Source organism: Leguminivora glycinivorella, chromosome 12, assembly GCF_023078275.1.
Source record: "Leguminivora glycinivorella isolate SPB_JAAS2020 chromosome 12, LegGlyc_1.1, whole genome shotgun sequence".
NCBI classification, from domain to species: Eukaryota; Metazoa; Arthropoda; class Insecta; order Lepidoptera; family Tortricidae; genus Leguminivora; species Leguminivora glycinivorella.
Window position 1 is genome coordinate 9,191,881 of NC_062982.1, and position 25,618 is coordinate 9,217,498.

The 25,618-nt window shown below is 39.7% G+C and overlaps 3 protein-coding genes across 3 annotated transcripts; 2 read left to right on the forward strand and 1 right to left on the reverse strand.

Moving 5' to 3' along the window:
• Nucleotides 1-5,008: 5,008 nt before the first annotated feature.
• Nucleotides 5,009-6,972, forward strand: LOC125232249. Its single transcript, XM_048137896.1, has 3 exons — nucleotides 5,009-5,091; nucleotides 5,811-6,131; nucleotides 6,703-6,972. The coding sequence occupies exons 1-3, from the start codon at nucleotides 5,064-5,066 to the stop codon at nucleotides 6,942-6,944; spliced, it is 591 nt and encodes a 196-aa protein (XP_047993853.1). The 5' UTR covers nucleotides 5,009-5,063; the 3' UTR covers nucleotides 6,945-6,972.
• Nucleotides 6,973-8,045: 1,073 nt separating this feature from the next.
• On the forward strand, nucleotides 8,046-16,236 carry LOC125231981. The gene is made up of 8 exons (XM_048137589.1): nucleotides 8,046-8,259; nucleotides 9,273-9,438; nucleotides 10,698-10,810; nucleotides 12,066-12,158; nucleotides 12,480-12,610; nucleotides 13,189-13,275; nucleotides 14,192-14,281; nucleotides 16,032-16,236. The coding sequence occupies exons 1-8, from the start codon at nucleotides 8,134-8,136 to the stop codon at nucleotides 16,054-16,056; spliced, it is 831 nt and encodes a 276-aa protein (XP_047993546.1). The 5' UTR covers nucleotides 8,046-8,133; the 3' UTR covers nucleotides 16,057-16,236.
• Nucleotides 16,237-18,284: 2,048 nt separating this feature from the next.
• LOC125232182 (palmitoyl-protein thioesterase 1-like) lies at nucleotides 18,285-23,748 on the reverse strand. Its single transcript, XM_048137812.1, has 6 exons — nucleotides 23,587-23,748; nucleotides 23,004-23,241; nucleotides 21,490-21,654; nucleotides 20,078-20,203; nucleotides 19,386-19,536; nucleotides 18,285-18,606 (listed from the first exon to the last, which is right to left on the reverse strand). Exons 1-6 carry the CDS (start codon nucleotides 23,684-23,686, stop codon nucleotides 18,424-18,426), a joined length of 963 nt encoding a protein of 320 aa, XP_047993769.1. The 5' UTR covers nucleotides 23,687-23,748; the 3' UTR covers nucleotides 18,285-18,423.
• Nucleotides 23,749-25,618: the final 1,870 nt, after the last annotated feature.

Genomic DNA, 25,618 nt, shown 5'->3' on the forward strand with positions numbered 1-25,618 from the left:
CCTACTGGAGACATAATGGAGACTGGAGACTGCTTTGTTTACTAAGCCCAACTAAGCCGTACACCCTATACATTTAACGTCCATGTTCTCTCAGCAAATAATCGTTTACCTATCAGTAGTAACACCTGCATGATTGCACGTGTTTTAAAGAGAGACAGAGCTAATGATATTGATTCCTATCTGATCCAGTAGTGGAACATTCCGTAAATCGATAAATATTTTTACGTAAATATTATTTTGTGAAAGATTGTTTAAATCAATTTAGTAAGTAACTTCGCAATGAAAGATCACATTTGTTCCTAATTGTTACATTGAATGATAAATTCAGAAAGTATAATAATCAATATCAGTGATTATTACCTCTCTGACTTGTAATTGGAACCAAGACGCAATATCGGAACGCCATTCGTTTGACAGATCAGATTGTTAGTGTCAACAATCCATCCATGTGAATATAGTTTGTAAATAAGCTTTTTTCCAATAAGTTGTGCATCGAATTATAGTGAATTCTATGAGTGAAGACGTGACTAAACATGTGATAAAGCTTCAAAGATATTATTTGTCAAAATATCCAACGAAATCCCAAAGAAAATATGCACTAAAAAGTTGGTCAAGGAAAAGTTGATTCGCCGTAAGTTTTATATGTAATAACGAGTCCATTTCCTCGTCATAGATGCTTGTTCTGTTACAACGCTTTAACTGTGACAGACGGTTTGATTTTGATGCAACCGGCCCTTAATCATTAATTGAATTAAGGGCATGGTTAAGTTAAATAACTAGGTAAGCTTACGTTCCTTTAAAAAAAAACACTTGTTGGCACACTTGTATAATATGACAATTCTCAAATGTAAAATAACTACCTACTTAATATGGTAATATTAGGTAGTTATTTACCTAGTCGTTTATTTTTGTGCGATATAATTTTCATATTTGACTGAGCATGTACCTCGCTTCAACGAAATGGGCCGAGAGAATACAACCTCTGACTGGAAAAGGTGAGATGTCATATACCTCCCTTTACTTAATGTACCAACTTAAAACGTCTAGTGGCGAAATATGGAACTATCATTTCCCAGTACTTTTTTTTCATTTTCTCTTGCACACTAGCGCCACCGTTGAGGGTAGTTGTAAGTTTGTGGCAATATAAGATGTGTGGTTTGATACACGAAGCATTGTTTCGCTTCTATTGTTTTAGGGTTGACTTTTTTTAATAACGAAGGTAGGGTACCTAGTTGTAGGTAAATATTGTGGCGTATATGGAATATATGGAATGGAATGAGTAATTTAGCGTGTAAACTGTAAACTCATTTTCAGAAAAAATATTAGTAAAAGGAAAAGGTAGGTACCTACTAATAATCGGTCTTATTATTTTCGCATAAAATAACGATTCAGTATTACATAACCTAAATTCATAATTTCTAATGCAACTGAAATACTCTAACTACTAAAAAACTATTTTATTGCTATCCGCCTATGTGATGATTAAATTTTACGTATTCTTTTAGTACCTAATATTCGTACGTGTGTTAAGGGCGCTAATACTTATAGCGCTAATATTTATACCTGCCAAAGTATCAATGTAATAGGTACGAAGATCTTATCTTATCTTATCTTAAATCTGCGGGGGCCCTTACGGATACACTTCGACCCATCGGGATCTTTTGTGCAATTACCCCCTACGATCCTAAGATCCTTCAGCTATTCAGGAGCTTCTCGACCATCTCCACGTATCGGATGATGAGGCTCATGGGTAGCTCTCTGAAGTCCTTCGGTGCCAGGTAGCCTGCTCCAAAGTTCTTCATTCTTTGTCTGGCGAGGGCGTGACATTCACACATTAAATGTCTGACGGTCTCTTCCTCTTCGCCACACATGCGACAATCAGTGTTGTCGGCGTGTCCCATCTTGGCCAAAATTCCTTTGACCCCGTAATGGCCTGTGAACACCCCCGTTATAATTTGGAGTTGTCTTTTGCCTAGCTTCCCTAGCTTTTTGCTCCATCCAGAGTCTACCCTCTGCATAAAGAGCTTTGAATGCTTCAGACCAACCAGGGCATCCCACTCTTTTTGGTGACTAGCCTTTGTTTGGTCTTTCATAGCCATTCTGATGGTTCCTTGTGAAAGGCCCACATAAGGTTCCGGACCTATGAAGTTGTCTTCAGATCCGGCCTTGGCAAGTTCATCAGCGTTTTCATTGCCAATGAAGCCTTCGTGCCCCGGTATCCATACCAGTTGCACCTTGTTTTGCCTTCCAAGCTTGTTAAGAGCTTGGATGCCGTTTAATACCAGTCTAGAGGTAACTCTGGGCGATGTGAAGGCTTTGAGTGCCGCTTGACTGTCGCTGAGTATATAGATAGTCTTACCTTGGATTTGTCTAACTATATTCTCATGTACACAGGCAATTATTGCATATGTCTCGACTTGGAAGACCGTGGCATAATTGCCCATGCTGATACTACCACTGTAGTCATTTGCATAAATGCCTGCGCCCGTACCAGATGCCATCTTGGACCCGTCTGTATACCAGATGATGGTGTTGTCATCAGGGGTGGGTGTCTCCAGACCCTCCTTCCATTCGGCTCTAGTATGGACTTTGGTTTTGAAGTTTTTGTGGAAGATGAATTTCGGTTGCATTTTGTCGCAGCCCATACTCATCAGCCTTCCCATAGAATTGTTGTATTCCATGCTTGTGTGTTTAGTCTTCGGCATGCTATCGCTCCAGAGGCCTGTTAAAGCCAGCCGGTGTAGCGATTTCAGTGCCTCAGACTGTATCACTAGATGTAGCGGCGGGAGATCCAATAGTACCTCCAATGCTGCTGTTGGCGTCGTTCTGAACGCACCCGTTATAGCCATGCATGCTGTCCTTTGTACCTTCATGAGGACATCCTTGCATGTGCTCAGTAATGTCCTTGGCCACCAGGCCAGGCTTCCGTACAGGATTATAGGTCTCACCATCATGGTGTAGATCCACCTTAGTACCTTTGGGTTTAAACCCCATGTTTTGCCGTAAGCTGACCTACACATTCCAAACACTCTAAGTGCCTTGGCTGTGGTCAGTTCGACGTGTCTTTTCCAGTTCAGTTCTTTGTCTAGTGTTACCCCTAGATATTTCACTTCATTGGAAAGTTCAAGTACCCTTCCATAGAGCCTTAGTTGCTCCATGCCAGTAAGGGCCCTTTTCCTGGTAAACGGTACTACCACTGTTTTGCCTGGATTGATGGAGAGTTGTTGGTGGTTACACCACCTCTCCACTTGCCTCAGTGCTGTATTCATGATTTCTGACACCGTTCCCGGGAATTTCCCGTTTATGAGTATCACTAAATCATCTGCATAACCCACTGTATATACTGGGCCCCTATTTAGTTCTTCCAAAAGTGAGTTCACTACCAGGCTCCATAGAGTCGGAGAGAGAACCCCACCTTGTGGACAACCTTTTGTTGCTGTGGCTAGTAATTCTTCCCCCATGAGGGAGGACTTAATTAGCCGGCTGTTCAACATATTACCTATCCAGCGGCAGATGGTAGGTTCTATGCCATGTTTGAGTGCAGCATTATTGATTGCACCATATGTGGTGCGATCAAAGGCACCTTCGACATCCAGAAATGCAGCAAGACATAGTTCTTTGTTTTCTATGGCCTGCTCCGCTCTAGTTGTCACCAGGTGTAGTGCTGTCTCCGTGGACTTGCCCGGCTGGTATGCACATTGCAAGCGGTGTAGTGGATGTCTCTTGAGCGGACCATCCCTGATGTGTCTGTCCACCAGTTTCTCCAAAGTTTTAAGGAGAAATGATGATAGACTTATGGGCCTATATGATTTGGCTTCTGTGTAATCCTCTTTGCCTGGTTTGGGCAAGTATGTTACCTTTACTAACCTCCATGCACGTGGTACATGTCCGAAGGCAATACACGCTTTGTACAGTCTACTCAAGTGGGGTATAAGTACGTTAGCGCCTTCTCGTAGTAGTATGGGGTAGATTCCATCTGGCCCCGGGGCTTTATATGGCTGAAATGTCGATAATGCCCATTGTATTTTGTTGTGGTCTACTACCTTTTTCGACGTGTCCCAATTATGCCTGGTCGTGCGAGTGCACTGTTCCGTAACACTAATTGGTTCATCGTCTGGTACACTCTGATTTATTATCGAGCCTGGAAAATGTGTGGCACACATCACCTTGAGGGTCTCTAGCCCCGTTTCAGTCATTCCACCATCACTCCTTCTAATAGAGGTGAGTGGGACTGACTTCGTTGTGGCTAGTGCCTTCGTGAGTCTCATGCCTTCCGGAATGGAACCGATTTGATCGCAGTGGTTTTTCCACGCTTTCCTTTTCGCTTTCCTCACTGCCTTGCTATACTCTGTGAGTTTTCGCGCGTAGAGCTCAAAATCATTACTTCTTTTGGCATCGTTGAAGACAGCCCTAGTTTCTTTCCTACGTACGTCCTAGGTACGAAGATAGTTTAAATCCTATATTAGTGTATTTATATTATAGGTGCTTTGGGGTAATTTCAAAAGTCGTCTAATTTCGAAACTTACATAAAAAATCACCATTATTTCCATCATATCAAGATTCCCCTTTCGAAATTACCCGTGCATTTCTGTGCTTCCAAGTTACCCGAATGCACCCCAATGCAAAAGGCATAGACGTTAAGTTTTCGTGAGACATATTCAAATTTCAAATATTTAGGAATATATGAAGAGGAACATAGGTATATATGAAGAGGGGCCTTCAAAATTGGCCCGAAATATGTCGCAGCAGTAGCGATGTAATAACGTGAGTATAATGCAAAAGTCATTTTAAGAAAATATACCTATGAACATTCCTTCAATGAGGAACTGGTCTGTAAATGTGCTGTAGATAATACTACCTACCCAGTTTATGCATAGTGTAGCAAACTGGATGTTTGCGGTCATTCTTCTAATGCCTTGTAATAGAAACAATAATATTCTTCAATGTAGGACAAATGTAGGAGCTCTCTTAAGCTGTTAAATATTAGGTACGCAGTTTATCAGAAATAATTACTAAACATGATGATTTGACAATGAGCACCGTAATTTTCAACGAGTGAGAAAATGAATAAATTTATTGCATTCGCTGTTTGTGAGTATCTCAGTTTACTTATATTTACAAACAATAACATACACTAAATTATTTATTTATTTATTTATTATTTATTTATTATTTATTAATAGCCTACATGGTGTCCCACTGCTGGGCAAAGGCCTCCCCCATGGATCTCCATCCGTCACGGTCTTGAGCAATCTCCGGCCAGTCGCTAAGATATGCGTCCAGGTCATCCCGCCATCTCCGCCTTGGTCTGCCAGATCCTCGCCCGTCTTGCGGCACCCAGACCGTGGCAATTTTTGCCCACCTCTGCGGATGCATGCGACAGACATGGCCGGCCCAGTCCCATTTCAGCTTGGCGGTCTTAACTCCAACATCAGTAATGCCTGTTTTAGACCTGTACACTAAATTATGTACTTATATAAAATAACTACCTTCACGGTCGCACATCTCCTTTATATTTGTTAAAAACTTATGAGAAAGATACATTTTTGGAGACAAATTTGGGTTTAATTTTAATATAGGTATAAAATTTTACAAAAAGTATTTCCTTTGCGTTTGTGTGGCGAGAAGTTTCGTTTCTAGTATTTTAGCACGTTCCATGAAGTTTAGGTACGAAACGCATAAAATACACTTTGAACCGTTCACGTTCTTGAGTAGTTAAATTATTTATAACTTTGCCCATCCCCCCTTTTTTAAAGGAATATGTTACGTGCTTACTTACTTCAAATATTCTTTATTTAATAAAATTGCAGGTGCAATATGTATCACAATATACCAGACTAATGGTCTAAACCTGATCGACGTACCAAAGGAATACATTAGCCGTTTGGATCTCCGACATCAACTCTACAGGAGATACAGGGTCAAACCTTTCAAAGCCTCCAGGTCTCTGCACCAGATCCAGGCTAGAAGACAAGGTGCTAACATGGAAGAAATTAATAAAGCTAAGGATAATACGTTGAAGGAAAAGATTGGATTTCTTATCGAGCAAACAATTAATGACGCGAAAAAGGAACTCCTTGCTGTAGATGAATATAAATCGCAGCATAATCGTACGGCGGAGTATCGAATAGGTAATTGGTTTATATTTATTACTCGTATAATGTAGCTACTGCCTGCTACTATCGTATCCGACAAAGGCGACTCCATCCAAATATTGTCCGGATAATGGATTGTTCTGATGTGACTCGCACTCGCAATTTGGCAGGCAGGCATGGTCGCGCGATTAATGATAAAACATCAGGCACAGGCAACTACACGCACTATTAGTAAGCGATAGAGACGGCCAGCAGGCCTAGCACATGATGGCCGCGGGAGTATGTCGCCGCGAGATAGACTACCTGTCCTTATGTCATTAATACAATTAGACAAAGACGTGGCATCTATCTCGCGGCGACATACTCCCGCGGCCATCATGTGCTAGGCCTACTGATGTTTTATCATTTATCGCGCAACCATGCTTACCTGCCTGACCTGACATAAACGATGACAATGACCGTAAAGTTTTTGATACGTAATGAAGAGCAAAAAAACTTTGTAGCTTCGTAAACGTGTATCGCAAATTTGAAAAAAATCAAACAGGGAATTTGCCATTCTTCTTTGTTACTGGTTCTTATGTCATTTCCATGTATATTATTCTTAAAGGTTTCCTCATGTACATGGTAAAGCGGTCTCGGGACGTGATGAACGAGCTGTTCACAGTAGCCGTAAACCACAAGGACGACTGGAAGGCCCTGGACCAGCTGAAGATCTTCGAGCTGATCATCCACACCAACGTGGACACCAGCAACCTCCTGCGGCAGCTGCTGGAGATTGCTGTACAGGAGACGCCCAAAAAGGACCAAACTGAAGAACGGCTGAGGAGATTGAGGGTCGCCTTGTTGTAACAAGTTTATAAATAAACGATAGACTTTATTCTTTTACTAACTTCTGTTTTACAGTCTGGCAAAAGAGAGTAAACGTCTTCAATTACTAAATTGTTTCGACATAAAATTACCTAGTCAAACATTTGAATACTCAATTTAGAGGTGTGTAAGCTCCTAGCTCTAGCTACTGGAAGCATGTGAGTGGCTATAAGAAAACGGGATGCCACTTCGATGTCACCTGTTTCACCTTTTTTTGCCAGGTTGGACTTTCGTACTAACTTTAAACCACCATTTTTTAAATCATTCAAAAAGTAGTATGCTGTCTAGGCGGTTTAACACAATTTGCGTTGACGCGCGCGAGTCCATAACGACGAATACGACGATCGATGATAACGACTTAACCGCCAGTGACCCATTTCTCAAAGCTGCAAGTTTCAAGTTTAACCCAGGTTTAGTTTTAATATGGCAGCCTCGTGGGCCTTTGCCAATAACAAGTGTATTACAGTATAGATATAAAAAAACACCGATGTGCGTATGTAAGTGATTAGGCCTTCACGTTGCACTGGAGGATAGCTGGAGCAGCAGTACAAAGCACGATGGCGGCCGGAACCACGAACTGCCGAGTGATGTCCGTAGAATTGGATATTCGCATCTCCAAACGAATTCTTCATCAACTGCACCCTTTGCGTAGGCTATTTACTGCATAATATCCTATCAAACTTATACATTAAACAGCAGAATGCAAAAATAAAAAATACATATTTGGAGAACGATCCGCCATGTCCCATGGATCAATCGAAAGTCCAAGTTTCAAGTTACAAGCGGACGTTTCTTTTCAATTTGTCACATTAGACATTGACTACCACTTTTAACTTGTAGCTTCGAGAAATAGGCCCGGTGTCCGGTGCTGACATGATCATACTTTTGAAATCGATTCCTTATATTTTGTACCATTTGGGACAATATATGCTTCAGCAGACAATGCTTCAACAATATCAACATGATGTATACACCGTGTGCAAGAGCCATTAGTGAGCTTTTCTAAATAAATAGGTTAGTAGTGTACCTACCTTTTTATATGGATATTATATGCCTTTATGCAATCTTTCAAAGTGACAACCATAGGTGACAACAATGTCTTGAAATCGATGTGAATAATAGAAGATTGTCCAAAGCCACCTTAGCCAAATTACTGTAGTTTTTACACCGAATGTCTACCCAAAAGCTAACGAAATGGTTACCTTCCGCCTTGAAAAAGTTTCGAGCGAACAGACGACCCATCGATTTGGTTGGTCACAATGTGCTGGGCATTGAAGACCTGATGCAACGAGAAAAGGTAAAAGGAATACGTAAGCAGTAGGTACTTAATAAAGATTAGATACTTGTAGTAAGTAGTAAGGCAGAACACAGACAAATCTTGCTCAGCGCGCAGCGTCTCTAGTAAGTCACCTAGCGACTAGATTCGTAAAAGGCTTGCGTCCATCGAAGTAAATAAACGTGTTTGATTTTTACAAGCTTTTATTCTACTTGCCTTGTTTGTATGTTAGTGTGCGTCAAAACGTAGAAGCTAAATTTGACCCACTTCCCGGTTTCCGATTGAGCTGAAATTTTGCACACATATGTAAATCACGTGACAATGTAATATTATGGTATCATGGAGCTGATCTGATGATGGATCAGAAAGGTGGTCATAGGAACTCTGTCATGAAACATCGTATCCCCATCGAGTAAGAGGTTTTTAGAAACGTCTCGGAGAGCAGCACTGTTGAAAGAAAGGCAATAAAAGCTTGTGCCAAAAATGTCATTTTTGCAAAAAACTTATTTGGGTACAGTTGAGTTCATAAATATGTGTACATTTTTACCGTATTGCAACGAGTTAAGGTGAAGAAATGTACACATATTTATGAACTCGACTGTATATACTGCAAGCCACTAGGTCTTATAGTAGGTATATAAGATTGGCGAGCCGGGATCTTAGTAGGCATAACCTAGCTAAGTTGATCCAAAAAAAATCTTAACTAATTTTGAAGCATGTGCCCGATTCTGATATTAAACCTGGTTATGGTTTTGATAAGAAGGCTTACGCTGATAAGAGCTCGCAAAATAACGTGAACGTGGATGAGTGTAGCTAATATGACGCGCGTCAATCAACAAAAAAAATATTAAAAGGTGATGTAGTCCGTAAAAGGTATTCCAGCTCGTGTCTGGTCCATGACGTCCATGACACATGTCATTGTTTAAAAAATGTATGTTACGAACAGAATAGGCCGTGAGCCTTTGTTATTTAATCAGAGACAAAATAATAAAAAACAATTATTATATCAAAAACATATTGAATCTGTGTTTCAGATCAGCAAGATCCTTATCGAGCCAATGGCAGTAGACCAACATCACCAAGCAGTACAAATACTTAAAGAGCATTACCTGAGAGAGCATGTTCTCATCCGTGCACATGGCATGAATGTGATGCATGACAATGCGCTTGATGAGTACCTCTACAATCTACTTAGGCAGGGTTCGTAGTATATTTAAAATAGGTCCTAAGATACAGGCAAGGAATAAAAAAAACCGGCCAAGAGCGTGTCGGGCCACGCTCAGTGTAGGGTTCCGTAGTTTTCCGTATTTTTCTCAAAAACTACTGAACCTATCAAGTTCAAAATAATTTTCCTAGAAAGTCTTTATAAAGTTCTACTTTTGTGATTTTTTTCATATTTTTTAAACATATGGTTCAAAAGTTAGAGGGGGGCGGACGCACTTTTATTTTTTCCTTTAGAAGTGATTATTTCCGAAAATATTAATATTATCAAAAAACCATCTTAGTAATCCCGTATTAATTTTTAAATACCTATCCAACAATATATCACACGTTGGGGTTAGAATGAAAAAAAAATTTTAGCCCCCACTTTACATGTAGGGCAGTGTACCCTAATAAAACATTTTTTTTCCATTTTTTATTTCTGCACTTTGTCGGCGTGATTGATATACATATTGGCACCAAATTTCAGCTTTCTAGTGCTAACGGTTACTGAGATTATCCGCGGACGGACGGACGGACGGACAGACAGACATGGCGAAACTATAAGGGTTCCTAGCGGGCAATTATGGTCGCTCGATAAATGATAAAACATCAGGCCGTCCCTATCGCACTATTTGTAAGTGCGATAGGGACGGCCCGATGTTTTATCATTTATCGCGCGACCATGATTGCCCTGCTGGTTGACTACGGAACCCTAAAAATGCTAAAGGGACTAACACGTAGACTAAGTGCGTTTTCACATTATCCGATCCGATATCGCATGTAGAAAGGATTTCAAAGATGGCTTCAATATATGGGATATCGGCCCAATCTGTTGAGCTCTGGCAGCCTTATACTCACCGGCAAGAACACAACACGATGAGTAGGGTCTAGTGCTATTTGGCTGTGGTCTTCTGTAAGGCGGATTTGAAGTCAAACCTTCTTCAACCTAGCGTTTTCCCGGCCTAGCGCCACGGTCCGCTTTCCTGGCCCCGTAGCCAAATGGCATTTCTCCGACGCGAAACGAACACGAAATTCTGTCGCGCCAATACGCAAGAGCGATAGAGATAGAAGATATCTACGAGCGTTTCGTTTCGTGAGCGTTTGTGCCATTCGGCTACGTACCCTGCTCAGTCTTCTCCACTTCACCTGGTCTTCGGTCTTCGCCAGGTACTATTTAAAGTTAAATGAATACAGATATTATAAGTAGATTATAACGACCATTCTAAGCTTACACGATTTACTATCATTTCAAACAGGAAACACCATATGCGCGAAAACCTATGATGGCACCCCGGTGGGCATTTGTGTGAACACCGTCAGCAATTCCGTCGACCCTAAGATTCTGAAAGACTATGCCCATTACAGACAGGTTAGTCTTTATTTAAGGCGATACACAGGAGGGTTCAATTCTCCATACAAACGCTCTCGACTATTTCCTCCCTGGTTTTTGAAGATAGAGCAATATTTTTTTCAACACAGATTATTATTATTTTAATCTGTGTGGAAACGTTTTGATGTTTTTGATATTTTTATTTCTAAAGACGATAGAGCCCATCAAAAATTTCCAAAAACGGCGTTATTGATTATGGCTTAAAAGGTGTAGTTTTCAATTTTTTTTCGATAAAATTAGTTAATAATACTAGTATATTAAAGTAGAATTCCAAAATTGAAAGGGAGGTTCCTTTCCATTTTAGCATTTTCGCTCCTGTAGCGTCTTAAAATTATGGAAAATAGGTCAACGTTAAAGCAATCCTTAAATTCTATTACTATGAGAAGTTCCATAGACGGCTGCTGCGTGACGATGATGTGTCTGTCCACAGATGTCATATATACCATAGATCAAGCAAACGTATCTACTTAGCGTGTCAAATGAACTCAGTGAAATCCACTGAGTTGTCCGTCTTTACTCGCAGCTTGCAGCTTTCGGGCGTCAATTTTTGTAAGTTGAAGTCAACCAAAACATAAAAAATGCCTCGTTACGTGATATTCAATTGCAACAACACAAAAATTATGAACAATCAAGAGCCTGAGACATATTTAAAATTACAGACAAGAATCAACTTCAGTACAAAATTTGACACGCTCGGCCCCTATACAAATATATGAATTTGTTTCTTCTATCTAAATTAAGTTCTGTGTGTCTGTCAAATGTGATTGACGCAACTGGCCCTTATTCTTAGAATGCCCGCAGAAGCATCAGTACCGATCAACTTGTAAACTATAAAATCTACAAATGAATATAGGTAGTTTACTCTATACTTATATGAATAAAAATATTTATAAGTATTTCTATATGCGCCATCCTTTCTTTTATAAATAGGCTTACTCTTGGCCACAGACTAGTCAAAAGCAACGACGTGTGATACTAAAATAATCAGAAATGTGATATACATACAGTCTGTTCAAAAAGAGTAGAAATTTTAAAGTGGCAACATTAGGGGCATCCCTTTCAAATCAATGTGTGAGAAAACAAGACGAAAATACGATGTTGTCACTTTTTAATTTATTTATACTTTTTTTGGTCAGACTTGTAGTATGTATGTAGCCGGTGGTTTATTATCGCTTACATCCTTTTGTACCATTTCCCACATTTCAAAACAAATCTAACCACTCTGTTTCTACAGGACCCCGCTACGAAGGAGTTCTTGAGCTTCATTGCCAAATTACAGGAGACCCCCAACCTTTGGGACGTGTTTAAGGTCCCCAAAATATTCGAGGTGAGGTTGTATAATGTGAAACTTTTTTACTTGAAAATCCCGTAAGTACCATATTATGTGACACATTATCTGGGTAAAGGGACCATATTGTTGTCGATGGCGCTTACAGCGTTATGAGCAATGTTAGTGTACAAATACGACGCCGCGGGGCGTAAGCACCATCGAAAATGAGGCAACTTTACCCAGACAACGTCACATATAAGAACATCAGCGATACGAACCGAGCGCCCACCTGGCGGGTTTATAGTACTGAATGCGTAGCACAACAGTAAATTTGGTATCATGAAAATTACACTATTTGACTTAAAACGACTTTTCCAGATTAAAATGCTGACAGTTATCCCAAAATACCGCCGACGGGGGTTAGCCACGATGCTAGCGGAGAGTTCCAATGAGATGGCAGACACGCAGGGCTATGACGTCGTTCGGATGGACTGCATCAACCCTCACGAGTAACCACCATATATTATTTTCTTACAACATAACCTGAAAGTTTCCATCCATGGTCATGTTTTTTTCTCTCAACCACAAACATACATAAGTCCCGAGTTGTGTCATTTGAGAAAGGAAATTTTCATTATAGGCTATGGGTCCGTACCCGTAGCCAAGGGTAGGTACAGTCAACCAATTGGAACCCTAGGTCACTCTACAACCATGTCAAAATGACAAACAGTAAGAGATTTCTTACAATTCGATTTATAACGTCACTATGACATAGTTCTACAGTGGCCTAGGGTTCCAATTGGTTGACTGTACACTCGTAAACGCTTCATAACGTATCTTAGCTACTGGAATCTCTCTTTCTATCGCTCTTCCGTATTGGTACATCAACATCACAGACAGTTACGCATCGTATGCCAGAACGCCTGAACGATTGTACTCTACCGGTCGCGTGATAAACGGTATCAGGACGTCCTTTACGCACTATTTCTAAGTGTGATAGGGACGCATCGATGCGATAGTTTGTCATACTAGAGTGCTACGCTGCGGCCGCAAATGTCAACGTCATCATCATTAACGTTTTTTTCAGTTACAAGATAGCGGAGCGCCTCCTCTTCCACTGCATGGCGAAGATCCCGCTAAAGGTTCTGCATGCACGCAACCAAATTGGCCACGGGTGTGTACCTACTGTGCCTATTAAACTCGATTGTGTTATCATTACATTATTCATCGATAAAGGTAACCTAAATACCTAAGATACCAAGTCAAAAATGTAATAAGTATTAAAATATGGGTGAGACTGCTTACTGCTTAACTAAGCGAGACTTGATCCGCTTTTTATACAGAGGCCGTGAGCTCAAGTTTAGGGCCGGTTGCATCAAACTGTCTGTCATCGTTCAAGCGTTAGTTAAATTTTATTGTATGGGAAGTTCCATAGACGTTTGCTGTATGACGATGATGTGTCTGTCAAAAGCGGTTGATGCAACTGGCCATTAGTCTCACTCACACTACTTAAGAATACATTACGTCAGATGCCGAGAAAGAAGGACTTACAGATAAATAAAAAGGTTAGTTTTTTAGCCTACTTCAATGCAAGGGAGTGTAAAAGTTTCTAATGGGTTGGCAACGCGCATGTGACATTTTTTTTAGTTGCAGGCGTTCATAGGTTACGGTGACCGCTTTCCAGGCGTACCGTATGCTTGTTTGCCACCGAAGTAGTATAAAAAAAATGTTAGAGAAAAGCACTATACGGCGAGCCGTGATAAGGGCTTACAGGCTTCATATCACTATCCTATAACCCCTTCTTTCCCGGCGTCTGACGTAATATACTATTATATCAAGCTAAACCAGAGGGCCGATTTCTGAAGCTCGGCCATTCGATTTCGTGAAATTCGTTCAATAATATCTCCACTACTAGCGATTTAATTTCTACTAACAGAATCGAAAACGAGTGGTCATTACCGCTAGTTTTAAAATTACTAGCCTTTTTTTTCAAAAATAGCATTACTTACGTCGTTTTCAACAGACTTTCGAACGGCGAATTCGTGCGTTCGAATTTCAAAAATCGATCCCCAGATCATTTGATGTTACAGCGATCATTACACACCCGTCGGTTACGTACGGGTGTACGTTGGCGCGCGCTCGCGCGACCATCCTGACTCCGAGCTCAAGAAGAAACGCAGGTACATACCGTAGTTACTTCGAGGCGTGCCTGGCTCCGGAGCCGAATAGCATTTCTGCGACGCCAGACGCCGCAGAAATGCAGTCTGGCTCTGTCGCGCAATAGCGATAGATTTGACAGAAATGCCATTCGGCTACGGGGCCCGCGTACAGTCAGCCAAAAAAGTGGTTTACCACTTTTCGACCTTATGTGTTTAAAATAGAGTCGAAAAGTGGTAGCTTTCTTAGCTGACTGTACCTATGCATGGTCGCGCGATAAATGATAAAACATCTGGCCGTGCCCATCGCACTTACAAATAGTGCGATAGGGACGACCTGGGCCCCATTTCTCGAAGTTACAAGTTACAATTTACAATTGGAGAGAGACTTCCGCTTGTAAAACTTGTAACTTTCAGTTTTGAGAAAAGGGCCCCTGATGTTTTATCATTTATCACGCGACCATGCTTGCCTGCCTGTTCGTGATCAGGCAAGCAAGCATGGTTGAGCGATAAATGATAAAACATCAGGCCGTCCCTATCACACTATTTTTAAGTGCCATGTGTGACCATGCTTGCCTACCAGGTTTCCATGACCACTCGCTCGATAACTTCGTAATTACAGTGGTAAATGGCCATGAGTATGAGGTAGAGGTATGTAACTGTGAGGCGATGGCTGAATTTTCATTTTTTGTACATGTTTTGGTGGGTCCGATTCCTCAACCCAGCAACAAAGCGTCAGCTGACGCTAATGAGGGTTAATTATTCAATCGTTAACCTAACCCTTAAAAAATGCATGACCTTGACAAAGATTTATTCAAATTTGAATTTTGGTATGCTGTCAATAAAATCAAAAATACATGATGCATATCAGCAGTTCTCGAAAAGTTTGTACAAAAATTAAGAAAAAAGTTAGATTTGTTTTTATTATTCTTATTTTGTTAGTGTACCAAGTTTTTTTGATGAACTGAGATTTTAGTAAGTTTTATTTCGTCATTAAGGTTCTCTAGTATCTATATTTTCTTAATTATAACAATTATCCTGTATATATCTTACGAAAGTCGACTTATATTACTAAATGTTGGTAACAAAATAGGATCAATTAAAATTTGCAGATATTTGTTTCTGAGTCATGGATGTTTTCTATGTATATAAAGTATTTGTATATTATATATATCGTTGTCTGAGTACCCACAACACAAGCATTCTTGAGCTTACCGTGGGACTCGGTCAATCTGTGTAAGAATGTCCTGTAATATTTATTTATTTGCTAACGTGGCTATGTACAAAGTATTCGGGAACTGCTCATATACCTATACATCACTATGCATTTAAGGGTTAACCACCATCCGAAGTATCACGCAGTGGAGACGATGGTTGGCGTTTGGCCCGCGGTCTTTTAGGAATAGTGCCATATTTATTTAGGTGCTATGATTGATAATTCTAACAGTGTTTTTTGTTTTTTTTTTTGCTTGTGTCGAAATTCTATACTGTCTTGAGTTAAGTTGGGTTATTTTTAACCACCGACGCAAAGACGACGGAGTGTTAGAAGTTTGACGTGTCTGTCTGTCTGTGTGTGTGTCTGTCTATGGCATCGTAGCTCCCGAACGGATGAACTGGTTTTGATTTAGTTTTTTTTTGTTTGAAAGCTGAATTAGTCGGGAGTGTTCTTATCCATGTTTCATGAAAAGCGGTCCACTATGTCTGGAGTTTTTTTTTTCAAAATTTTAATTTTGTGGTTAGGTTATAATGTAGGTATATTTTATTTTATTTTCAGGGAACTGGAGAGCCTCGTCGAGTAGCTATAGATTGTGGAATATTTATGAGTGATCGGTTCAATGGGTAGTTAATAAAGTAACGAAACTCGTATGCAACTTACATCGTCAATATTAGACACTAGCAGAGATCTGTGCCATGCGTCGACGTTAAATGTTAAAGTAGAAATTTATAATTTGGATGTTACCTATATTAAACACTATGGCAGCATATCTTTTGAAGTTTTACTGTGTAGTACTATACTGCTGAATTAAGACAGGTTTTAACTAGTATAGTCACAGAATTAGATTTAGAAGAAACAAGTTCATCTATTTGTATGGCGGCCGAGCGTGTCAGATTTTGTACTGAAGTTGTTACTTGCCTGTGATTTTAAATATGTCTCAGGCCCTTGAGTGTTAATAACTATTGTGTTATTGCTATTAAATATCACGTAACGAGGTATTTTTAACCGACTTCAAAAAAGGAGGAGGTTCTCAATTCGACTGAATGTTTTTTTTTTCTTTTGTATGTATGTTACTCGATATCTCCGAGAATCATGGACCGATTTTCAATTTTTTTTTTAATCGGTCAGGTATAACCCTGAGATGGTCCCATTGGCACCAAGTCGGGGTCTGATGATGGGATCTTGGAGAAATCGAGGGAACTCTTCAAATGTTATAGGCACATCTAATGTTTTTAGTGTATAATTTTTCAAAGGTACACCAGTATTTACGCCTGATGGTAATAATTTTATGTGGCTGAGCTGATGATGGAAGGTCAACTCCTCAATGGTTAGGAGTTAAAGGATAATTATTTCACTACTGTACATATATTCGGACTGATACATATAATATCAATATAAGGAACCACTAAAAATCAACAAATAAATAAACTTTAAACAAAAAAAAAACCGCCTTCAAAAATAAGCACGTTACAAAACACGGAAAAACTAAAAAGCAAAAAATAATAAACCTTTGAATTTAGATTTCTTATAGGATTGCAATAATCTAAACATCCAAATTATAAACAAATCAATTATTTTTGGAGTCGGGGCCAGCCTGCGTATGGTTAGGCCGTTTTCACATTATCCGATCCGATATCGGATGTCGGAAGGATATTTCAATAGAAAAAATCCAAGATGGCGCCTGTAATGTATGGGATATCGGTCCGACATCCGATATCGGATCGGATAATGTGAAAACGCACTTAGGTGGGGCAAACAGGAAATAGCAAGGCGACGAACAGGTCTGGTACCGACTACAAAAATAATTGATTTGTTTTATAATTTGAGTTATTTCCCAAGATTCCCAAGTGACAGCGTTAAACGTTTAACGTTCAGTGTTGCCAGCTCGAATTTCGAAATACCCCATTCCTATTTTAATTTCCTAAGTACGAAGTTTCACTTTTTTCCGCGAGGTGGGATTCCCACGCACTATTTTTTATGTACATAATTCTAAAATACCAGTAAGCTGATAAAAGCAGGTTACTTTCCGTTCATGGGGTCTCGGATAAGGGTATAATTGATATCAATGCATGCATGCATGATATACCTACAATTTATACATATATGTATGTGTGTTTGCCGTGTGGTGACGGGTTAAGAATTTCACCACCCCCTTTCTTCCCGTGGGTGTCGTAGAAGTCGACTGTGGGATATGGGTTAAATGTGGAGTAGGCGAGAGGCTGGCAACCTGTCACTGCAATGTCACAATTTGGATTTCTTTCCACCCCTTTTTGCCAAGAGTGGCACTGAAACTTAGTTCATGTGCTCTGCCTACCCCTTTATGGGATACAGGCGTGATTATATGTATGTATGTATGTATGTATGTATGTATGTATCTATCCAAATTAGGCCGTTTTCACATTATCCGATCCGATATCGGATGTCGGAAGGATTTCAATAGAAAAAATCCAAGATGGCGCCCGTAATGTATGGGATATCGGTCCGACATCCGATATCGGATCGGATAATGTGAAAACGCACTTACGCTTAGTCATCTCATATATTTATATGAAACTAGCTTTTGCCCGCGGCTTCGCTTGCGCGTTAGAAAGAGACAAAGTACCTAGCCTATGTCACTCTCCACCCCTTCAACTATCTTCACTTAAAAAAATCACGTCAATTCGTCGCTCCGTTTTGCCGTGAAAGACGGACAAACAAACAAACACACACACTTTCCCATTTATAATATTAGTGTGGATGACAATTAAGCGCGAAAATTACTCTCTACTAGTGGTAAAACTACCTAATTAAAACGAATAAAAAACTGGTAGGTTAACCATACATTATTCAACTCTTTTTAATAGCTAATTAAACTGATTCATTAAGAAGCTTATCTTATTCCAGATAAATTAAATTGTCAATCTCACCACAGATTACTCATTACCAGCTCCGATTTGTGCTCATTTAGGCTTCAATTGGTATCAATTTTGATATTAATTAATACATCGGCAGAAGTTCCATTATTTCGCTTATCAACGAGATATGGCACTATGTTTTCAAGCAACCATAGCTCGTCGAATTCAAGATGTTGGTTGGGGTGGGTTAGGAAAATGAGCTTGCCGGCTTTATCCATTTCTTGAAGTCCTAGACGATCCTAAAATGAAAATTGTCATTTTAAACTTAGGCCGATAGTCCACTATCATATGTTTATCATAGAAATATGATCATTGATCATACAGACCTATGATCATATTTATATGATAAACATATAATAGTGGACTATCGGTCTTGGAGTCAACCCGAATAAGGTGGCAACGATTTTGACAGACTTGTACTGATGAGCCTATCAACATCGCTAGTAACTTAGCCTGTGTGCGTAGCCGAATGAACAAACGCTCACGAAACGCTCACGATAATATATCTTTCGTAGCTATCTATCTCTACCGCTCTCGCGTATTGGCGCGAAAGAGCCAGACTACCTTTTTGCGGCGTTTCGGTATAACTCTCGTCGCCTAACTTTTAACGAATAGATCCAAATTTTTTTCAACACATGCCGTGCCAGCGCGTGCTACGCGCTACACTACGAGCGTAGCTGATGAAGTGATGACATGGGGAAATGCATATGTAGTAAAAAGCGCCCACGAACAGATAACCCGATAGCGGGTCAGCGGAAGTGAATGTGTTATTACGAAAATCCCAATATGGACTTCACTATTACCCGTGTTTGAAGTTAAAAAAAGCGACTTTGGCCACCAGCGCTGGTAGCCAAATGCACAAACGCTCACGTTATCGCTTTCGTAGCTAAGCTATCTCTTGCTCTTCCGTATTGGCGCGATAGAGCGCGACTGCGTTTCGATACGTGTCTGCCGTGAACGATTGCCATTCGGCTAGTCCGGTAGTTTCCTTCTAGAAACAATTGACCAAGTAGCTTACCTCCAGATAAATGCTAGACTGTTGTAGCGTCTGCAACTCCTTCTTCTGTCCCGGTGTGTAATATCCGAACCACGCCGACTCTGGAGGTTGAATCACACTTTCGTTCTTAAACTTCACCATTATGAAGCGCTGCAGCTGTTTGAGGTTCGACCTGCACGGGCAAAGTCAGATAGGAATTAAACATAGCATTCATGACGTCTACTGGCATTTTCAGAAATAGGACCCCCCAATTAGCGTAAGTTGTTAACAAAAATTAACTCGCTGTCAGTTTTGTGACGACAATTAAGCATAAAATCTGTCTAAAAATTTACTGTTTTCACATTCTGAATGTAGATTATTGCTTAAAGTTTATATACCTAAATTAACACAAAAACAATATTTTTATTGAAATTTCATGCTTAATTATCGTCACAAAACTGACAGTGAGTTAATTTTTGTTAACAACTTTCGCTAATTGGGGGGTCCCAAATTCTGAAAATGCCCATTTACTTGGGCAAAGTCTGTGTTCGACTGAGTCGGGAAGCGGTAACTTCGTTTAGCGCAGCGACCTGAAATTTGAAGCTTTCCTGCCGAAAGACAGAAAAAAATATTATTTTCATCTGATTGTGTGGATTTCTGCAAAGAAACGACATCCCCTATTATTTATTATAGGTTACCTATAGGTACTATACAAGTATACAATAATTATTTACCTGTACAATTCATTGATGACCTCCTCATTATTAATATCGGAGAGGAATGTGCTTCTCTTCTTATAGTCCTCGTTTCGAAGAGGGTCGTGCCAGTATGTCGCTGGTAAAATGGCGTGCTGGGTCATGCTGTGAATTGGGAAATATTATTGAGTAAGGTACAGCGGGGCTCATCTCGACTGGGCGGCCATTGTAGCTAATCCATTTTTTCCATTTATTACACTATGATGTTGAGTTCTACATGTATCCACTGAACACGCCTCCCCATACATAACTGGTGGACACTCTATTTAATAATGCAAACATTGTAAAACATGGAAAAAATGGACCAGTTACATTTGCCCGCCAGTCGAGATTTACCCCGCTGTACCTTACCTACTTACAAATAGAGGAGAGATGGCAGGCCCAACACAAGATGGTCGGACGACCTATGCAAAATAGCCAACTGTGGCAAAAACCAGAGGCTGGAGGAAACCTAAAGCTGGAGGAGGCCTTTACCCGAAAGGGGTCCAAACTAAATTACTTTTTGCAAGTATTTTTAATTTTTTTATATTTTAAGAGCATATTTTTCTGTAATTGTTGGTTCGGAATAAACAGGCTTTTTATTTTATTTAATTACACATATTTATTTGTAAAATTGTAATTGATTAACTAAATTGCTGGTTTTTGATATACATACATGAGTACTGAGCTACTGAGTAATACTTCGAAATGACTTTAATGGTGCTCCCACACTGGGCTGTCATAAATTTTATATTGTATAATAATAGGTATGGTGTGACAGAGACAGCGCGCAATCTCCCCATCGCACTGTCATTGCCAGTGTGGATGCACCATTTCTGATTCTAGGAAAGTTAAGGACTACTCCACGAAGTCAGAAGATTGTTAGGTACATCCCGAGGATGGTACAGTAATCCACTTAGGGAGGCAATCGCGAACACCGAAGTTCACTAATTGGGGGCATCTACCTCTGTCCCATAATTGGAGTAAAGAGGAAGATGCCCGCATTTTACCAACATCGATATCCACGATAGACTCTTTCAAATGACAAGCAGGCAATGGGTATAGGAGGTGCAAGCATCCACAGCTCGCCCTTAGTGCGTTTTCACATTATCCGATCCGTAATCGGATGTCGGCAGGATTTTAAAGGCAAAAATCAAAGATGGCGTCTTCAAAGTACACGATATCGGTCCTACATTCGATATCGGATCGGATAATGTGAAAACGCACTTAGAGTAACGCCTTGTAAGAGAACATACACCAGAGAATTTTCGACGGGTACCACGGCGTGAGCTGCAGACCCGGGTTTGACTCCCGATTCGGCCACCGGTGGATTTAGTCGCTTTTTTTTTGTTTACGGTATCTATTTCAATTGACAAGCAGGCAAGTTAACCTAAGTATTCTAATAAACTTACTAGTGATACGGTGCGAATTCGAGGAGCTCCCGCATAGAGCTGCAAGTTTGGTGAGACACCGCAGTGCAGTAGGGGAGGCCTGATATCCCCTGCTGCGGGCCTCCGAAGGAAATGTAGTTCTTGATCGGCGGCAGCTTGTGGCCACAGCGTTGAATTACAGCTCGTCTGCAATTATAGAGAAAAATTAATGCGTCGCCGCGTGTTCGTCTGAACTTAGCCTAAGGTTCACCTTTACTGCTGCAAGCATAAATACCGAAAACGGCAACTATACGGAAGCAGTGACGTGCCGTAGGTGGACTTTTTATAAAATAGAGGAGGAGAGTATAACACTTTTGGGTTCGATGAGAACGAAAGAAAGAAAGAAAAAGGCATTTATTCAGTACAGCACACATACACAGGACGAAATGGTGAAACTAAAAAAAAGAAACAGAGGACAGATGAGCTCTAAATCACTGATTCAACTCTAATGATATGCCATAAGCGTACAGAGGGCTCATGGGCATGAAAAAGTATAGCTACATACACCTACGTCTAGTACAGTCACCTGCAATAATATGTTACTCTTTGAAGGCCTTTTAAATTATAACATCTTTTTAATAAATAACCCTATTTCACCGGAATTCATAAACTGTTTCAACTCTCCTTGACGTCTGTTTCAAATTACCTCGGTATTAGGGGAGTTGAAACAAAATGACTTGTCTCGTTTAAGTGAATTTTTCATAAAAGTATTAACAATTACACTTTTATTATTCATCAAATATAAAAGTGAAAGAAATGAGCTATCGATTAGTACTAATTTTGAACGACTCTACGAATTAGATTTTTGTGTACGATACAAAATGACAAAATTGTTTCAACTCCCCTCGGTCACCCCTATGGCTCTACAAATAAGATCGTTTCAGAAGTCAAAATTAAATCTTAAGACAAGTCAGTGTCCATTTTACGATTTAACCCACAAACCGAATACCCTTTTGAAATATCTTGTGGGTGTGGGTGTGGGGAGTATCTACTTTTTAAACACATAGGGTACAGCGGGTCAAATTTCGACTGGGGCACAATTGTAACTAATCCATTTTTTTCGATTATTAGATTATTACCTACACTATGATGTTGAGTTCTACATGTATTCACTGAACACCGGTATACCATATAAGTATAACCGGTGGACACTGTATTTAAAAGCATATTCTTCAGTCACAGATTTTCTGAAAGACAGTTTTATTTAAATAACACAATGCCTATCTCATTTCCAAAAACTATTGTTAAGTGTATTTCATCTAACATATTATAATTTAATAATTGATTAAACTTAGCTTAAGGAAATATTTGCTATACCCTTATATAGGGTCCATGAGAGACTGCATGTACTACCTAATTGTAACATCTTTTGTATATTTACCATGGTGCAACAAATATTGATTGATTGATTAATGCAAACATTGAATAATGGACCAGTTACATTTGCCCCCCAGTCGAGATTTTCCCCGCTGTACCTTATGAAAATTCAAACTTACAGAAACAAACTGCCTTGCCCAAGCCCAATGACATTGAAACCGTTTCTCAAATTCTTATCTTCTCTCAGGACCACACAAGCATAGTCCACCTGCTGGTTAGGGTTCAGGAAGTAGCTATCCTGCAAGGATATTATGCTGTCGGAGCTGGTGTCTATGGATATGACGTGTATGTTCTTTATTTTTCCGTACAGGAAAAGTCTTAGGACCCCCGTACTGATGGGAAGGCAGCATGTGTCTCCTGTTACATGAAGAAAATTTGTAGGTATTTACATAATTATTTTAGGGCGTTATTAATTGGACTGTTAAAATGTTATAATAATGCATGCATCGTATTCACCAAGTTTGTAGCTATTTTTAAAGTTAAGGTATAAATGGCTTTTTTATTTATTTATTTATTTATTTATATAATATTTAAAATACTTTGATTAGTTAAATCTTAGTGAAATATAATTTACTTATTTAGATTTTTTTTATAAGGATCAATAACAAATATTTCGACGGCAAATATGACGCTCTAAAAGAAGAAACAAAATTACATTTAACCATAATAAAATCCCGAAAAAATTAAATATGAAAAACTTACCCAGTCCATGCCACAAAACAATAGGCAAAGCAGATTCATTCCTTAGTGCAAGTAGTGCAACTGCAATATGGATACATAATAATGAAACAAACAGTTTCATTGTAAAAAAATCAACCGTTAGAAATGTCGCACTACTATCAAAGGACAAGTGATTTTGTTCGTCGCTTGTTTGAAATTAAATCTTGCGCCGAATCGCATGCGCATTTTATGTCAAGAGGAAAGAGGACGATTCTCCACACTAAAACCTCACTAAAAATAGGTATTATGAGTATTAATGACTACGCTCCATGTCTCGCTTTTTTTTTGTCATAGTAGGGTGCGTTGGAGTAATTTCGAAAGGGGAATCTTGATATGATGGAAATAATGGTGGTTTTCATGTGACTTTTGAAATACATATGAGACTAACAGCGGTTTCTTATAACAATGCTCATAATAATATTCCTGGCCAGGCTTTAGTTCTCATTTGCCTCCCTGGCGGCCTGGATATTGGTATAACGAAGTATTTTTTTTTTTATTAAATTATGAGGCGATAGTTATGAACGTAGGTTAGGTATATAGTATATATATAGTATTTTATGCAACCGATGTTTAAGAGGCCAAACAAGACAAATTTGACCTCTCTTAAACATCGGTTAAACAACGTTGCATACAATAGGTATTTTTTGTTCTACAATGCACTTACTTTTATCAATACTTTTATAAAAGAGATTTCTTAAAATAGGTACATACTACAACACACTGAAGCGCTGGTGGCCTAGCGGTAAGAGCGTGCGACTTTCGATCCGGAGCTCGCGGGTTCAAACCCCAGCTCGTACCAATGAGTTTTTCGGAACTTATGTGCAAAATGTCATTTGATATTTGCCAGTCGCTTTTCGGTGAAGGAAAACACCGCGAGGAAACCGGACTAATTCCAATAAGGCCTAGTTACCCTTCAGGTTGGAAGGTTAGATGGCAGTCGCTTTCGTAAAACTAGTGCCTACGCCTAATCTTGGGATTAGTTGTCAAAGCGGACCCCAGGATCCCATGAGCCGTGACAAATGCCGGGATAACACAAGGAGGATGGATGGAAGTACATACTACACACTGTTTACTAGATGTTGCCTCGAAGTGTCAAAAAAACATGTATATTATTCATAGTAGGTATTTTTTTCTGGGTTGCAATGTAAAGTGGTCACATACATGGTCACATACACGCAGTAAAAGGTTAAAAGGTGCCAAAAATATACACTCAGCATACCCAAATGCGTTTTTGGGCCATTTTTTTTTCAAAGTTGTCCACCCCATTTTTTTTTTGAAGAGAAGAAATTTTGTACGGAACCCTCGGTGGGCGAGTCCGACTCGAACTTGGCCGGTTTTTTTTAACATTAATTGCTAGGACAATTTTATTTAGTCAAGCGTCGTAAAGGTCGAATGACATTAAATTTTCCACATTTCACATATCATATGACGTTGGGTAGGTATCTCATCTACCTTAGATACCTAACTAGTTTCAGAACGGAATTTAGATTGTCTACTTCAGCGGTTCTCAAACTTATTTTCTCATGGAACCCTTTTAGAAAGCAAACATATCTGACGGAACCCTCAAATTAAATTTAAAAAAAAATTGCAATCTTTATTTTAATAACTACATAATCATAATAGTAAAATCTAATTATAAGATTCTAATGTGAGGTTATTACATGAAATTGTTTTTTTTTTTACACTTGGTTTTATGCATATCAGTAGGCCTAGCACATGATGGCCGCGGGAGTATGTCGCCGCGAGATAGATCACACGTCTTCTTCTAACTGTATTAATGACATAAGGACGGGTAGTCTATCTCGCAGCGACATACTCTCGCGGCAGTCATGTGCTAGGCCTACAGGTAACCAAAATGCACACGGAGCCCCCAGAGAGGCTTTGCGGAGCCCTAGGGATCCGCGGAGCACACTTTGAGTATGGCTGGTCTACTTAGTGAATCAGGCTACAAAACGCGAAACGGAAACTTCTTTGTGTACACTACAACTTCAACCATGTAATATTAGAATAACAA

Excerpts from the sequence above, each read along its gene's own strand:
- LOC125232182 (XM_048137812.1), bottom strand. The coding sequence starts at position 23,686 with ATGAAACTGTTTGTTTCATTATTATGTATCCATATTGCAGTTGCACTA. Across the intron at positions 23,242-23,586 it reads TGTTTTGTGGCATGGACTGG|GAGACACATGCTGCCTTCCC; the intron begins GTAAGTTTTTCA and ends TTCATGTAACAG. Across the intron at positions 20,204-21,489 it reads GAATTCGCACCGTATCACTA|CATGACCCAGCACGCCATTT; the intron begins GTAAGTTTATTA and ends CCCAATTCACAG.
- LOC125232249 (XM_048137896.1), top strand. The coding sequence starts at position 5,064 with ATGAATAAATTTATTGCATTCGCTGTTT. Across the intron at positions 5,092-5,810 it reads ATTTATTGCATTCGCTGTTT|GTGCAATATGTATCACAATA; the intron begins GTGAGTATCTCA and ends ATAAAATTGCAG. Across the intron at positions 6,132-6,702 it reads TACGGCGGAGTATCGAATAG|GTTTCCTCATGTACATGGTA; the intron begins GTAATTGGTTTA and ends TTATTCTTAAAG.
- LOC125231981 (XM_048137589.1), top strand. The coding sequence starts at position 8,134 with ATGTCTACCCAAAAGCTAACGAAATGGTTACCTTCCGCCTTGAAAAAG. Across the intron at positions 12,159-12,479 it reads AGGTCCCCAAAATATTCGAG|ATTAAAATGCTGACAGTTAT; the intron begins GTGAGGTTGTAT and ends CGACTTTTCCAG. Across the intron at positions 13,276-14,191 it reads CGCAACCAAATTGGCCACGG|CGATCATTACACACCCGTCG; the intron begins GTGTGTACCTAC and ends TTGATGTTACAG.